The sequence below is a fragment of the Varroa jacobsoni genome, unplaced genomic scaffold (assembly GCF_002532875.2).
Source record: "Varroa jacobsoni isolate VJ856 unplaced genomic scaffold, vjacob_1.0 scaffold_1019, whole genome shotgun sequence".
NCBI classification, from domain to species: Eukaryota; Metazoa; Arthropoda; class Arachnida; order Mesostigmata; family Varroidae; genus Varroa; species Varroa jacobsoni.
Window position 1 is genome coordinate 79,904 of NW_019213921.1, and position 15,326 is coordinate 95,229.

General features: G+C 39.9%; 1 protein-coding gene across 1 annotated transcript; it reads right to left on the reverse strand.

Annotated features, from left to right (window-relative positions):
• Positions 1–363: 363 nt before the first annotated feature.
• On the reverse strand, positions 364–6,050 carry LOC111265860 (uncharacterized). The gene is made up of 3 exons (XM_022842842.1): positions 5,840–6,050; positions 3,085–3,183; positions 364–1,573 (listed from the first exon to the last, which is right to left on the reverse strand). Exons 1-3 carry the CDS (start codon positions 6,025–6,027, stop codon positions 1,390–1,392), a joined length of 471 nt encoding a protein of 156 aa, XP_022698577.1. The 5' UTR covers positions 6,028–6,050; the 3' UTR covers positions 364–1,389.
• Between the last annotated feature and the right edge of the window lie 9,276 nt (positions 6,051–15,326).

The following is a 15,326-nucleotide window of genomic DNA, read 5'->3' on the forward strand; positions in this document are numbered from 1 at the left end:
ATGCGAAAATAAAAAATGTGCGCATGACATAAAATAAAGTTTGTTCTGTGCTGGATGAGTAGTAATCAACAAATATATAAAAAAAAATGATGAAGAAAAATTAACTTTTCCTTGGACCTCGGACAACGAAGGCACGTTCATAAATTAACCGAAGTTCTATTCACTTTGAAACAATTCCGGTCATCACAACAGGATCTGGTTGAAAGTGAGATTTCAACTCACAGAAATAATAAATGCTTTATTCCAAAGGTAGCATTCAGTAACGAAAGTAACACTATAAGTTCATGGAGAGGTAGCCATAAGCCATAGTGTAGCAGGCGTAGTCAAATATGGATATATTCTACATAATCATGAGATGTGAAATAAAAGATTTTTTTGTGTGGAGTTTTTATTAAATCCGAAAAGTCGTTTCCTTTCCATGCATATATTGTATGTAGTTTCGTGCGAATATACTTCATGATATGTACACGTATGCAGTACACCGATATTTAACAGAACAAAAGAACACTTTTGTATTGTACAACAATTCTTCCAGACAATAAATAACTTGGACTCGTGTTACAAGTGCCCGGTGTTCATTGTGATTACTTTGATTTTGTCCGACAACAAATCATGGTCGTGAAATTGGCCTTAAAAACTCAGCATCAGTCCGTGGCTGCTAATTCGTTCAGAGAATTATTTTTATTCTAAATACTTGATACTGGTGAATTTATTGAGAAGTGCTAGTTGTAAAACATCTCGAACAAAGACATATAACAAGAGAAACAAATTTTGTATATTTTAAATGCATTACAGACAGCATAATTTTAAAATTACGTATGCTATTTGATTGTTTTCATAAAAAAAATCAGTGAAGCCTTTCCACGCTTGTGCTTTGTATACATATATATCTAGTTTTGTTGCAGTTCACAGTTTCCGCAGTCTTTGCTCATCCAAAGGTTCAGCCATCCAAGCCAATGCGTTAAAATAAAACACACACATATATATCTATAATATATCTATGATGATTATAAATATTCAATTGGTTACGAGAGTAGAAATGGGTTATTGCCAAACTGATTTCAACTCGCCGTCCACTATTCACTGTATTTGTTTCGCCTGCTTGTCTATCTATCAGTACCCGTTTCGCGTCCACGAGGTCTACGAAACTCACACGATGTTTTAATATATTCAACTATAACAAACAGAAGCCTGTTTTGGCCTACTACTCCACCTTTTTTTTCATTGTTATGACATTACTTCCGCTTTGTCAAACGAGTTAAATATATTCAGCGAGTCAAGCCCAGTCGAATCAGGATCAGCCCTATTCTTGTTCAGTTAAAAAAACTGCGTTACTGTAACCTGTGTACGTCGCTCGATGCTGAATAGGACGAACTCCGCAAGCGGCAGTCAAAACGCTAGACGGCTCTCTGAGTCACGGAGCCACCACTGTATGACAACATACTGTCTCTGTTTCAAACGCACGTCACAAAAAGGCCTATCGTTGATTACTGCACAACATTTGCACGTAAAGGGACGGCAGCAGTCGAAAACAACATTTCCGTCGCGCAGCGGGCTTCGGTTAGTGAGTCTCCTTCAGATAATAACATAAGTACAACGCCATATCTATTAAAACCCATTTAAGCATCTGACAAAACTGTAGTTATCTTCATATAGACATTTTTTCCGAAAGTAAACGGGTTGACTTCCATTGCAGTCGATACAAAATATAGAAAAAAAAGTTCGTTTTCCAGTAGCATTCCACCTGCGACAGATTTATGTACAAAACATTCTACGATGAGAAAAATTACAACCGTTTCAGTCAGCATTAACCGCCAATGATCTTTTGCCTGCCGGCATTAGATACTAGCTGTTTCTATACGCAACTAATACAAATGACGGTCCCAAAGCCTCTTACTAAAATTATCGGTCCTAGACGAATACGTTTGATTTTGATTATAGCAATTTGTCTAAAATCTAAAAGTGGCCAGCAGAACGGCAAACAAACGCAACTCATGCAGCAGCATAAATGTTGAGTGGATAGTTGTCATGATTGTGTTATGTATAGGTAGAGCGGCATGGTGTACCTGTGCATAAAGAAAGTCAACATAAGGGGTAGACGGCTTAGTATGCTGTTGAAAATTTCATCTTTTAGTTTGGCGGTATCAGAAATAGCAGAACTGCCATTTCGAACGCTTTAGCCTCTGTGGCGGACCATCGGAAAGACCACGGGAGTTCACCGTTCATATTCGTATTACCGTCAGTCGCGGCCATCGATGCAGCCCTGATCGCCTGCGACAACGGACTCCCCACCATTATCGTCATTACCCCTTTTTGTTAACTAAATATCATGTTTGTGTACAAAACAACAATTGTATAGGAAGAATGTTCGAAGTAAATACTAATAATGCTTATGCACCGCTATTTGTGAAGAATCTAAGACGCCGATTCGTACTCTTCGCTACTGAAGTTCATTATACGAACGGTACGAAGATCAATCTAGATCTTCATAGCACAAGGGCGATGACTAACGAATCTTTAAGAGTGGCCCACAAAACTAACCGTCACGCCTTTCCCATGCGTATACGTATTACATCACATCTTATGTGGTACACGGATTTTCATTTGCTCGACGCAAGTCCGTGTGTACAAGATGTGATGGAGTGTGCCTTGGTACTATACGGTGTCACACATTTCAGTACCTTTGCTAACGGTTCCTTCTGGACGGGCACTTTATGATTTTTTTATTGATATTTTGAAATTGTTTAAATATTAATTTCAACCGCAAAAAATCCAGAAACGAAATTGACTAAAATAGTGAGAAATAGCAAGAAAGAAATGCAGATCGCTGGATATCTAAATTTACGGAGGCAAAGGCGAACAAAAGAGACAGGAAGATCGGTGACAGGTGATGCGCTGAACACTTCGAGTTACATAAGAATAAAAAGGACAAACTTAATTGAGGCAGCATCGGACATCAAATTCGAAATATTTAAATGGGCAATAGAAATTGCTGGCCTCGCGGGAAAGCCAGAAAGCGAGTTACCAGTAACGATGTAAAGTTATCGCAGCTCTAACTTTATCCGATGTTGCTTCTAATCTTACCTCTGTAGCAGCTGTGTAGATGTGGTGTCTTTCGGTAGCGTCGCGAACGTGAATATAGATGAAGCCTTAACCCAGCGGCTCGACACGCCAATTCTGCTGCTATAAAGGGGTCATCGGGCGAGTGAGTTGGTAAATAGCTGTATATTCTATGTTCGCATGTTTCTGTGTTCGTGTGAGTGGATGGCCGGATAACGCTAAAAATACTGATAGAGTTGATGGTGGATGACATCGCCAGAGACGGATCACTAGCGTAAAATTGGGTTGCCACTTATATGATAACTATGGCAAACAACCTCATTATTTTGGCTGAAGAATCGTGTGCTCATTCAGCGAATGAAGGGATTTTGTGGGTAAATATGAATAAAAAATTAGCAACTGGAAAGGTATTGGCTAAAAAGAAAGATACTAAATACTTATTCGTGATCCGTTTTCGGTGTGATTTTTGCAGTTCAGTTGTTTAGGTTCGTCTAGATTTTTCAGGCATGTGAGAAAATCGGAAGTAGTGGTAAATCTATATAAAAAAAACCTTAATTCACAAATTAAATCGTATAGTGTCTACTGGTCGGTGATGGAGCTTAGAGTGGCAGCAGCTCCTAAAAAGTAATTTCGCCGTTTGAGCCAAGCATGCACGTGGAATTTCAAGAGGCAGCTTTAGCAGGTTTACATTGATCGTAACGACCATTTTTAATCATTCCGCGTCGATTATGCGAAAATTCGTTCAAACAATACCACTCCAAAGAAATTAAGGAAGAAATGCATACCGAGTAGAACATTTCTGGTGAGTGATGAGATCCATACTGCTACCGGTCGCTGTTATAGTCTCTATAATATACCAATGCATAGTCCTCATCTCCTATGTCCACATAAAATTCTAGTGGAATGCCTTGTTGTCTGGATAAAGGTTAAATAAAGTAGAGAAGCTTAAAGTTGTTTATTTTACGTATTTTCCACCATTTCTAATGGTCATTATATATTGGCGCAAAATGGCTACTGTGTATGGCAAAATGGCCACCTTAGTTCGGTGTGGTATTATATAAAGAGGGCCGTGCAACATACTGAACAGTTGTTCTTGAGATTACTATTTTGTTTTTCTACTGGGAATTTGTATAAAGTCATGTTTTGCTAAACAAAACAAGACACAAATAACAAATGCGAGAAAAAGAGACTTTTGAAAAACAAACACTCAATTCGTCAAAACCTTGAAGTTCTCTTGAGATCTTAAGGTGGAGTTCTGTCTGGTTCCTTTTTCCTCGTTTCCAAAAAGACACTGGTACCTAATATAAGTTTACAGGAAAACTATTTTTCCTAAATTCCTGAACAGGTAAACAGAATAATGTAGCAAAAATTTCCATAGAATATTATGTTTAAAAGCGCCCAACCTTGGTTGTTCCGACCTGCCTCCTAACTAAATAGCTTCGGAACACTCCGTACCTTGTTAAGTACAGGAAACAGGGACGGACTATATGTTCAGCCATTGGTTCTTGCAACAGCTTGGGTGTAAATTGCCGGTTGAAGTTACCCTAAATTAAAGTCAAACTCTTCGCCCAGTATGTCGTTTCTTTAGTAGCATCTGCTCTGCCTAGGGACGTTAGGTTTAATGGAATTATTAAATCCACGCCATTATTTATTTAAGATCACCTAGACAGGTCTCCATGGGACAACACGAGTGTAAAGATTTAACCATAAATTGAAAAAAATACTGTAAAAAAACAATACTTGAAGGACAGTACTTGAGGAAACGGGTCATCCGTGACTAAACCACCTTCACCGATGACGTGGGTGTGATCTGCGTGATATTGACCGTATCAGCAGTGACCCAGAACCAGGCCTTGATTAGAACAGTTGTTCGATCAAAATCGTCAATAGATGAGTCAACGCCACCGAAGCGTATCAAGCTGGCTCGTTCATTAAAGACGTGTCTGATGCCAATGGTATAATGCTTTCGGGACACGTTTATTTTTATAGCAACAATTAGCTACATTAGATATTGAGGATAGTCTATTTTGATGTTTAACGATAGCAAACTATTAGTTTGAGGAAAATAAAATCATCTGTAGCTTTTTAGAAGAAAAACTAAAAAATTCACTTTTTCAGCCTTTTAATAGATCGTGAAAGTACTCGTGTATTTCTGTCCTAAGTAACTGTGAAAAATTCACCAGCTGCTTAACGAATGATCTATCTGTTGGTTAGCGTAGTTCTCTACGTAGAAAGGGTAATGTCATGGAAGATGACTATATCAAAATATGAAATCTTCCATCAAAAATTAAAGCTTGCTGAACTGAATGGAGAATTTCGTCATATATTTAAAAAAAAAATGAGCAAATTCATCATAAAAAAACATAAAACACATAAAACATCACCGATAAATTCAGACCTTCACGAATTACACAAACGAATGAGAAGAACGAATTATTGCATTTTCCGTATCTGAGAACCCTCTCCGGCCTCAAAACAGGTTGTTTAGAATCGAAGCGTATTACCTTTATCACGGTACGAGGTTTGTTTCGTACTTAGCCGTACGCTCATCATACAATATAAAACATTTCCTCGTATCGATTACGTACGACTAACATCAAAATGATAATAAGCGAAACCCACTCTCATCAATATATATATATCTCTATGAGGGTCTTTGTGCATCATCACTGCGCTTGGTTTTTCTTGAAGGATCTTTAGGCTTTCCTAAAAAAGTTCTCCTTAGCTGCTTATTCTTTGTCTATTGAAAAGTACGTCCTACAACATCTTTATGACTCACCCGTTCTGAATGATGACGCTTATAATGAACATCAAAGTAATCTTGCTGAATCGGCTATCTACAGGTATCTGTAGTGTACTTTGTATACTGCGTGGCGTATTTCCGTGTTGTGGTTTAGCCACACCATAGCGCGCGTCGTTGTCGGTCTCGTTGTTGTCTGTACTATTGTCGCCAGCGTTCTGACGCATATACACGACGACGATATATACGCGTCAAGGTAGGTGCTGTTGCCACGATTATCGGGGTTCTTGTGAGTTCCAGCCACTATACGGAAGCTGTTTGCAGCATTTATTAAGATACTAACATAAAAAAGTAGCAACGGCGTCGAATTAAATGCGCTTGCCTCGACCCTCTGTATTTCGAATTTTACGTCCGGTATCCCCATTCAGCATACCATCCCCATAACCTTAATCAGCATCGCCCTCTAGATACGATAACAATATGGCGACAGATGAACAGCGAACTAGTAATAAACGTACGCTACGCGCCTTTCGGGCGCTAGTTCAGTACACTTGACGATGTCACCTAACGCACCTATAATGATCTAGTCTACTCTCAGTCTCTGGTTCATGTTCCCTTGCTTCTCTATTTGTGCTAAAAAGAGACAGTGAACAAAAACACATCAATAATGTCAAAATACAAATAGATATATACACGTACAGGCGCATAGTTAGTGCAGCCTTTCATTTACCATGTCCCTTGAGCTGGTAGCTAACGGCAAAATTTTATGTCACTCGAAGTCCCTGTATTTGCTCTAAAGTACATAGTGCGGAGTAGGAGTCTGAGGTAACCCCTGATATGCTGCGTTTATTCGTATTTCGTCGCCAGTCAACAACAGCAGGCTGTTCTTATGATTACGCTGTAGTTCAATGTGTTACGAGCCACAATCAGAACCCGGCCGTCACCGATAAGCACGGTTTGATTGGTGGTTATATATTTGTGTTAATGGTATTATAGTGAGGGTATTATAGTGTAATCGGCTTTTCACTATATACATCTGACGAAAAAATTGGATATGGCTTCAGTAAAGCTTGCTTTGAATTTTTATTAGTATTAATGACTACACGTATTAACGATAATGCTATATGTTCACGTAAACACGAAACACGGAAATATGGAGAAAATATAAAGTTCGAAAAATGATTACTTTATAACAGGTCATGCCACGTCGTTCTATATTTTTACGCTTACAATAAAAGCGTAAAAGAATAAAAGAAAAAAGAGCATGTTGGTCGCGCAGGCATATTAATCCGTACTGCTAGAATCATACAAATTCTGAATCTAAGCCAAGATACCTAAGCCCACGCCATCTCATTTACTACTATTCGTCTTGGTTGTGATAAGTGCTACGGAGCCGCACTGACCTCGCGTTAGTCAGAAAACATCAGGCTTCCGTGCGGATAAAAAGCAACAAGCTACGTCTAGCATTTTCATCGCCAAAATAAAACTAACTTCCACATAAACACTCTAAAAACACAAATACATTCTATGGATCGAAGATACGTCATACTATTATTAAAATACCGGCGATTCTGCAGGCATTGGAGTCTAATAAGCCCACTCAACCCATTTCATCAACAATCATCAACTTCTCGATCGCTGTTTTATTGTTTGCCACCATGAGTTTTCTGTTGTCGTTTTCGTCCGTGCCGTTTCACCTTTGGTACATTTGCACGAAACACTAAGATTAATAAGTATTTTCTAAAAGGAAAAACTGTTCACCGGGAGAAAACCAGTAACATGTGGAGTCCTCTTCGTAAATTCGACCAACGTTTACAGATCGACGTTAGGATCTTCGGAACTATTAAGACAGTCTAGAAAACAATTCTCATGTTCAATTTAATAATAACTGACGGATTATGCTTAAGTTGGCACGGCTGGTGCAAATTTCATCATTTCTATGTGCCAAAAGCCGTCGGCAATATGGCGCACAAATTACAAACCAAGAATAAATCTGGGTGGAACAGGATAGCGGTATTTAAGTTATTGTCCTATCATAATCTACATCGTATATATCTATATATATCTACATTGTATATGATATATCTATATACATATAATCCACATTGTATATGGTATATGTTGGACCTGAGCACTGCGGGCAGCAACGTTGACAAGCTGTCAACCTATCGGTGAAACCAGTATTGTTAGTTACATAAATGCGTGCATTAAATAGATCATTTAATACGTAGCGCACAAAAACGCTATATTCTGGCTTCGTTATACGCAGGCACGTTAACGGCTGGCGTTATGCATTATAAACCTATATACAAAATAGGTTCAATTTCACTCTATTTAGTAGCATGAACATTTCATATGTATTCTTTTTTAAATATATTTTTAGTGTATTTCCTGATATAAAGTATTGAGGAAGAAATGGCGTCTGACTTCTGAACAGCTACCTATGTGGCAAATGTCAGTGGCCTTAAATTTGTGGCTGCAAGGTTAAAGCAGCATTTCCCAAATTTCACTAAGATCGCTATTTAGCGTGCCACACAGGAAACAATCCAATATATGCTGATCAGACTGGCTTACACGATGTAAATCAGCCCTGATTACCAGCGCTTTCAGATGCTGCAGTGATGTACATCAACTGACCGCTAGTCAAGCCATGCGGCGCTACGGGCCGACCAGACTTGAAACAACAGAATGGTACGACTAGAGATACAACTACGCAACGGTCAACATTACAAAACTCTGGAATCGAGTTTGCCGATTGTCATTTTAGTGCATTTAGGACCGGCCGCATGTTAATCAGCTGCTAGTTTCCAATAGCTTTTCTAACAAGAATTTTGAGTCGGCACTATTATTTACAAAGACTGTAGAGGAAAATCCGATCGACACTTTACTGGTGCCCTCACTTGAAGACTTTGAGGGAACACTAATCAAATCTAGCACTGGCAAAAGGCGGCATAACGGCACGTGACAGATGAAACCGGGTCAGGATCTAATCGGTACTTGAATGAACTTGTTTACTTATTAACTCCAGGTAATTACGTACAAAATATTGAAATAAAACAGGTATTTCATGACAGGGGCATGCTAGCGCATTATTACTAGCCAAATTTTCTTTAGTTGCCTACAGGACGCAACCGGCCTGTTGTGGGCCAAGTACGTTATTATTTTCCTGCAACGTCAACATGAATAATAGTTTCTGGTTAATAGTTTTTTTTGGTATTTTTTTTACGAGCTTATGTTTTTGCCAAAGCTTCTTTGCCTTAAGGATGGCTCGTTTTTAGCTAGTATAGAATTGATAAAACTATCTTTGCTCACAATCTAGGAAGCGATGGCTCCATTAATAAAGAGGAAATTGCCAAAGCTGACGGCTTTTAGCAACGCACAAGGTTACCGATCGTTTACGATGTTTTCCATCGTGTACTCATACACAAAATACGTTAATTGAGATGTGCTGCTCGAACTGGCCACTTGATTGAGCGTCACAGGCTAGATGTGAGCTTTGAAGCATGGAAACGCGATCAACGTGTCTAGCCAATATCCGAAATAAGGCGGTAGCGGCCCGTGCATTTAGTATTTTTCACAGTCAGTTAAATTACCTGCAGTTTGGAACCTTTGCAATTCCCAGCATAGGGAATTTGTCTCTGTCAATTTGCAAAGATTAGAAATACGACCTATAAAATTTCTGCACGGAAGCATATTACAGATAGCCATTGGAAATGCCTGTGGGTGCTGGATAACCGAGTAAGTATCGACGGCGTTTCCAACATACGGACAGTGTTCTCTACTGACTCTGCCGACTATTGCCAGCCTACCATCCTACCGAAGACTAGAAAAAACTAGCCTTCGGTAACGTCCACATGCCGCACCTCAGTGATATCGATATAAAAGAATTCATCACTTCCTAACTTGAGCAATACAACCTACGTAGTTCGGCTGAATTCGCCGATAACTCGATGCTAATATAATGTGGGTGTGCTGTGGTACGGCAATCATGGCCCTTCGTAAATAAACGACAGGTACAAGATAAACCGAAAAATATTTCATAATAGGAAATATCTAACAAATATTCGGTCTACAGGAGTATGATACGCAATACTTTGGAACAATCAGATTATGATTTCCTCGACGGTTTTTTCAATAACTTTGATCCGTTCGTCAATTGAACAACTTTCCGTTTGCATTGCACGCGTACGAAAAAATGTTTACGCAAGCATGTCTGCAAGCCTTGCTTGTTCCCGCATCGAATCACAACAGCCTTCATTATACCCTGACTTGTATGTTAGGGTTAAGTGTAACTTGACGTTGTCACACCCGCTGCTCACCCCAAACATACGAGCAGGAAACATTTAAGTGGATTTTGAAAAGTCAAGGCCTCGGTATGCCGATCTCGCCTACACAGATCTATCGACACCTTTACATGTTGACGAGCGGGTTCTTCCATGGAATAGAGTTGTATCTGCATTTTTATCAAAACAATTCCCCAATAAATCATGGCCTTGAGATCACCTTGCTATTACAGGCATATCATCCTTTTCCACGTGAGAGCACCTCCACGTCAGGCCGATGACCAACCAGGCGAGTGGGTTTCTAACAGAATCGCGGATCCAGAGTGGCTAAATCCAACGGTTGAAACCTCAGAGCGTTGACGCCCCATTGAGTCTTCCCTGTATGCTACGGTGTAAATCCATATTGACCATTTTGGTGAATCGCCGTGCCGTATTTATATAAAGCGACGTACGATTTTTTTGGCCGAAGGCGACGCGAATGAAACAAGGCAAGCTTTTCTATTGTAAACTGCTCTACCAGTCGAGATGAAATCGGTGGCAGTAGCGAGTTCTTTCGTTCTAAAGCAAAAAATATACATCAAAATGATGCCATTATTAACAATTAAGCCGCAAGCTCATTTCGTGAAAAGCTTGAGCTTTTTAAGCAAGTGTATCCGTGATCGTAATCTTTGTCCGTGTTGGTGGAACGTCTTACGTAAGTAAAATCGGTGCATCTTCGTTGTATTCTCTCGTCAGTTATCACGTACGAAACAGGTGAATAAGAAGTACGAATCCTTATTGTTAAAGGCGCTATAAGGTGTTCATAAATGGCCACCACTTCTCGACGTAGAAAAACGACATCGGTATACGATCACGTTCAGCCGTCGAGTACAAAGTGTATGGCATTTCGCCATATACGATATGTGGTCTATTTGAAACAATACTTAGTAAATGTAATACTCCTAGCGGATACAATAGATACAACAACAATAAAAAAAACATACATTTTTCTACCTCGCGTTAGCCGCCGTAATCTATAGCAAATTCTAACGATTTGGAAAGGTTCTAAGATTGGTTACACACTCACCGCTCTCAGCAAACACGAGAAAATCCGTTCTCGCCTCCTCCAGCACATGCTCACTACAACCGGCTATGGCAATAGTTCCTGGAACATTTCCTACGTACAGGCTATACGCTGTGCATAGATAATGGTACCATTCCCTCATCATGAGTCAGTAATAACTCTGAAGCGTTTGTGATTTAATAATGAAATACTTTACCGATGGCTGCTCAGAAGATTACCGTCATTATCGCCGGTCAGATGACGATTACGAACTTAGTTTTGCATCGCCTTTCACAAGAATACTAGTTTCCTGTCATACGCGACGGTCGTACTTCCTGTTGTTTTATTTTTATTCACGACGCCCGTATCTGGCGAGCGAGCTACTTACGCTCATCGAGTCCCGTGGAGACAAATTTATAAGCGCAGAGCAAGTGACCGTGAAAGTCTCGTCTCTGCCTCCCGACGACAAAGCTAAGCCATCCTGCAAACAATTATAGTACATATAGATATATACAGATAAGAAACTACATAACAGATAGCTGCTAGTTCAGATCACGTTGAATTACGAAATCATTAGTCTCAAGGGAACAGTCACGTCCCCAGAAAACTTCCTAGTAATTTTCTACGGTTTCATAAAAACAGTCGTATTAGCTGTGTTTCCCAAGAGATTAAGCATTTATTAGTGGCTAAAAGTACTAAAATAAAAATAGCAAGATCTTGAAGTTTGGAAGATGATCCAGGCGAATCGGGGATTCCGCTCCACGCAAGGCTATAATGTACCGGCTGGCCACTATAGGTCCTAATCGAATGAAGATCGTGGACAATTAGGCACTTTGCTTGCGGCACTTAGGAAAAATATTAGGGCTGTAAACGATGCAGAAGGCGGAGGTCTTCTTGAGAGCCACTGTTGCCAGAGAGTCAGCGTTGGTGCCCAGACGGACCGTTTGGCTGTGTGCTTGGATTCCCCTTCTAAACATGAACTTTCTCCTTTTTCCATCTCCTTCCAGTCTCGTTCCTGGGGGAAAGTAACGATAATCAACGCCGATGACAAGACGGATTTCGGTATATGGGCAGAAACATCGATGAATCTACAACACCCAGGCTACTCTTCAGAAGATTGACGGCCAGCCGGATCTCCGCTCTGCTCTTAGCAGCGACTAGTAGAGTACTGCCAGGTAAGATGAGCCGAGATATCTTTGCAGAGTTGTTTGTGGACTTAGCCGCTAGTAGCAATGGCAATTAACTAAACGCGTGCATAGTATAGCTGCGGCGTCCTTTGCGATATTCGACAGCCTGCAGCTATAGCGGTCATCCCTCAGCCGGATTTGAAACGTAATGTTAGCTGAGAAAACGCAACCAAAACAAATCATAAGGAAGGCTAATACGCAACCTTGTGAGGCAAGCAGTTCTAATGGCAGTTTCCGCGAAGGTCAAATAACTCAATCTATGTCGGAGGCGTTGCGATATTTGTGTTGTAATTCTGAAACATCGGGTTTCGTTTGATAGAGTTAGCGGCGTAGAGACAATTACACATGGCGCGGATTTTGCCTGCACTGACAACTTGTAAGCTTCTTCATGAAAGCTTCAGCTTTCATTATAAGTGTTTGAGTGACAAAACTAGGCCTGCCCCTAATTTAATGCTAATGAAGGTTTTTTTTTGGTGGAACAAAAGCAATTATTTAAGACTTAAAAAATTGCGGAACACCTCCGATATTCCATACATACATGTATATTATTAATAACAGTATCAGTCAATTTGCATTACAATAAAAGGGATTAGAGTATGGAAGTCAAAATGTCAAAAATCACCTACAGCTTTGTTTATCAGGTGTTACATTAGTTAGCTAATCTTTGACCCGGAAATTTGACTACATCGTGCACACGGACGCGGCAGTCTATCACTATGGGATTCGTCGCTGCTACTAAAAACTGGGCCACAAGAGTGATCTAATCGTCAGCATAAGCTAACTGACTAGTAATTATGTTATGCATTTGATTTAATTCGTTAACACTGTTGCTATGAGCAGTGCATATACTGCTATGGGTGCTGGCGGCTGAGTCGTTCTTTCGGGTTTAGCAAATGCTTTCACCCATAGCACTGCTAATCGTCGTTGAAACTGTACGTGTCTTATTTCGTACGTTGATTCCAGTAGCCCTGTGCTAAATATTTTTTAACCGCTTTGGTGCTGGATTTTCTCGATAGTGCTTGACCTTTCGGTATAGCTCATTGTATGATGTAACCTCTAGACGTGTTCCTGTGTAATAAATGCATTGTTGCTGTTTATACCTTATGCGTGACTTCAGTGTGGGCTGGCCTGTTCGTCCACTTTGCGCCAACGTGCTAGCAGAGTACGTTGCTTTTTACCGGTTAGAGGTAGCTTGATACCTATTTCCTTCTGTGCAGAGCCAGCATTAAGTTGAATATCATTTGGTCTCGTAATGATTTTGCGTACTGTGGTGACCTGTATCCAGGAGCACAGTTCGCAAAAAGTTGTAGAGTTTGATGTGAACGGTATATGCATCGTCTATTCGTTATACTCTTCAAAGCTGACTTGGGTTCCTGCGGATTAGCATTTTTCTATTCGGAGCAGGGCGATGTTTTAGCATACATCGGGATCAGTTCGCACAAACATTGATCAGAGCGGCTAGCTTTTTCCTCATCCTTGCATGAGGTAAATTGCGGTGGACGCCCACTTAATCACTTGTCAGTACGGCATATCATGGCATACATTTTATACTGTCGCTACTATCTTTCCTTGTACCAAAATTTACATAATCACCGGGATGCTCATCAATCGCCTATCACCCCATCTTAACAAACAAATATTAGCCTTATACGCTAATTGAGAAGACTACTAAATGTGTCTTGTATCCGTGGGATTCTTTGTTTGATGCGGAGGAATCCAGCGCTGTCTTCATACCCCGGTATGCATGACTACAATAATTTAAAGCAGCGTTTTTGAGAGCTGCTATTGTCTGCCATTGAGTTTAATGCAAATTATAGTTTATTAAACAGCTTAATTTGTAAATTGAAGGCTTTAAGTGCCTTTGGCCTATACATTACGAATCATTATCGATCATTACGAATTATACATCATGAACGAGAGTATACTTCTGGCGTCGATTTGCATGTGACAAACTACACTCTGAATTCGCAGTCGCTGCTATAGTCGGCTATTCTCAATGGAAATCCAATTGTTAACATAATTTCTGTACTGGTAAAACACTTGCGACAGTGTACATGGGACGTATAATATACGAGAGTGAAGTCTTCCTAATCCGTCAGCATATCGGCATCTTTGCGTTTAACAGCGACCAGAATGAGTTGGCGAAACGATTCAGCAATTAAGAATTTTGCTTGGCGGACATTCAACAGTGGTGGCTCGTTCGTTGGGTACATCCTTGTGTGTGACGCGCCACTAAGATAAAATATTCTGAAGAAGACAAAAAGCCCAAATTGGCTTAAAGGCGCTTCGGTGCACATCGTACAAACCTGAAGCGATGCGTCCCATTCAGCGAAACCCACATTAGTGAAAATAATATATATGGCAAGGCTCAGTGTCTATCCTAAGGATTGTTCACAAATTACAACGGAGTAAGAGATTACAACGGACTCTTCCCTGTGGTTTTCACTCCATCACACGGGCTTGCGGCAACTGACATATCTGACCTTTTCTGTCTTTAGAGTGGCAGCAGGGCGAAGAAGGAATAAGAGAAAATACAAATCTTTAAATCACAAAAAAAACGTTTTATATATTCTACTTAGTTTTATATATTCTATTCTAATTTAGAATTCGAAGTGTTGAGGAAGTGGCTTAGCTTAAGACAAACTCTCGGAAAGATCGGCGTGGATATAAAAAACATTTACACGTAATTTGGGGTGTCTAAGTACCGTAATTGTTGCTTCTATTGGTGAACTTTACGCTTCATGATTTGAGATAATGATATTGAGACAGCAAAAGAAAAGCTGATTCCATTATTCAAAGAGAAAATATATTTATTCACTAAATGTTGTTGATGCCAGCGAGTCACTGTTACCTTAATATAACTGTTACCTTCACATTTACCTTGTTGAACGATGAATGCTCCATGCGAACTACAAATAAGCAAGATATAGTTCATGATTAAGTCATTTCAATCTATTAAGATTAGTTTATCTCGAATACTTAATCATAATATTAGGGCACAATTTTTTACACTA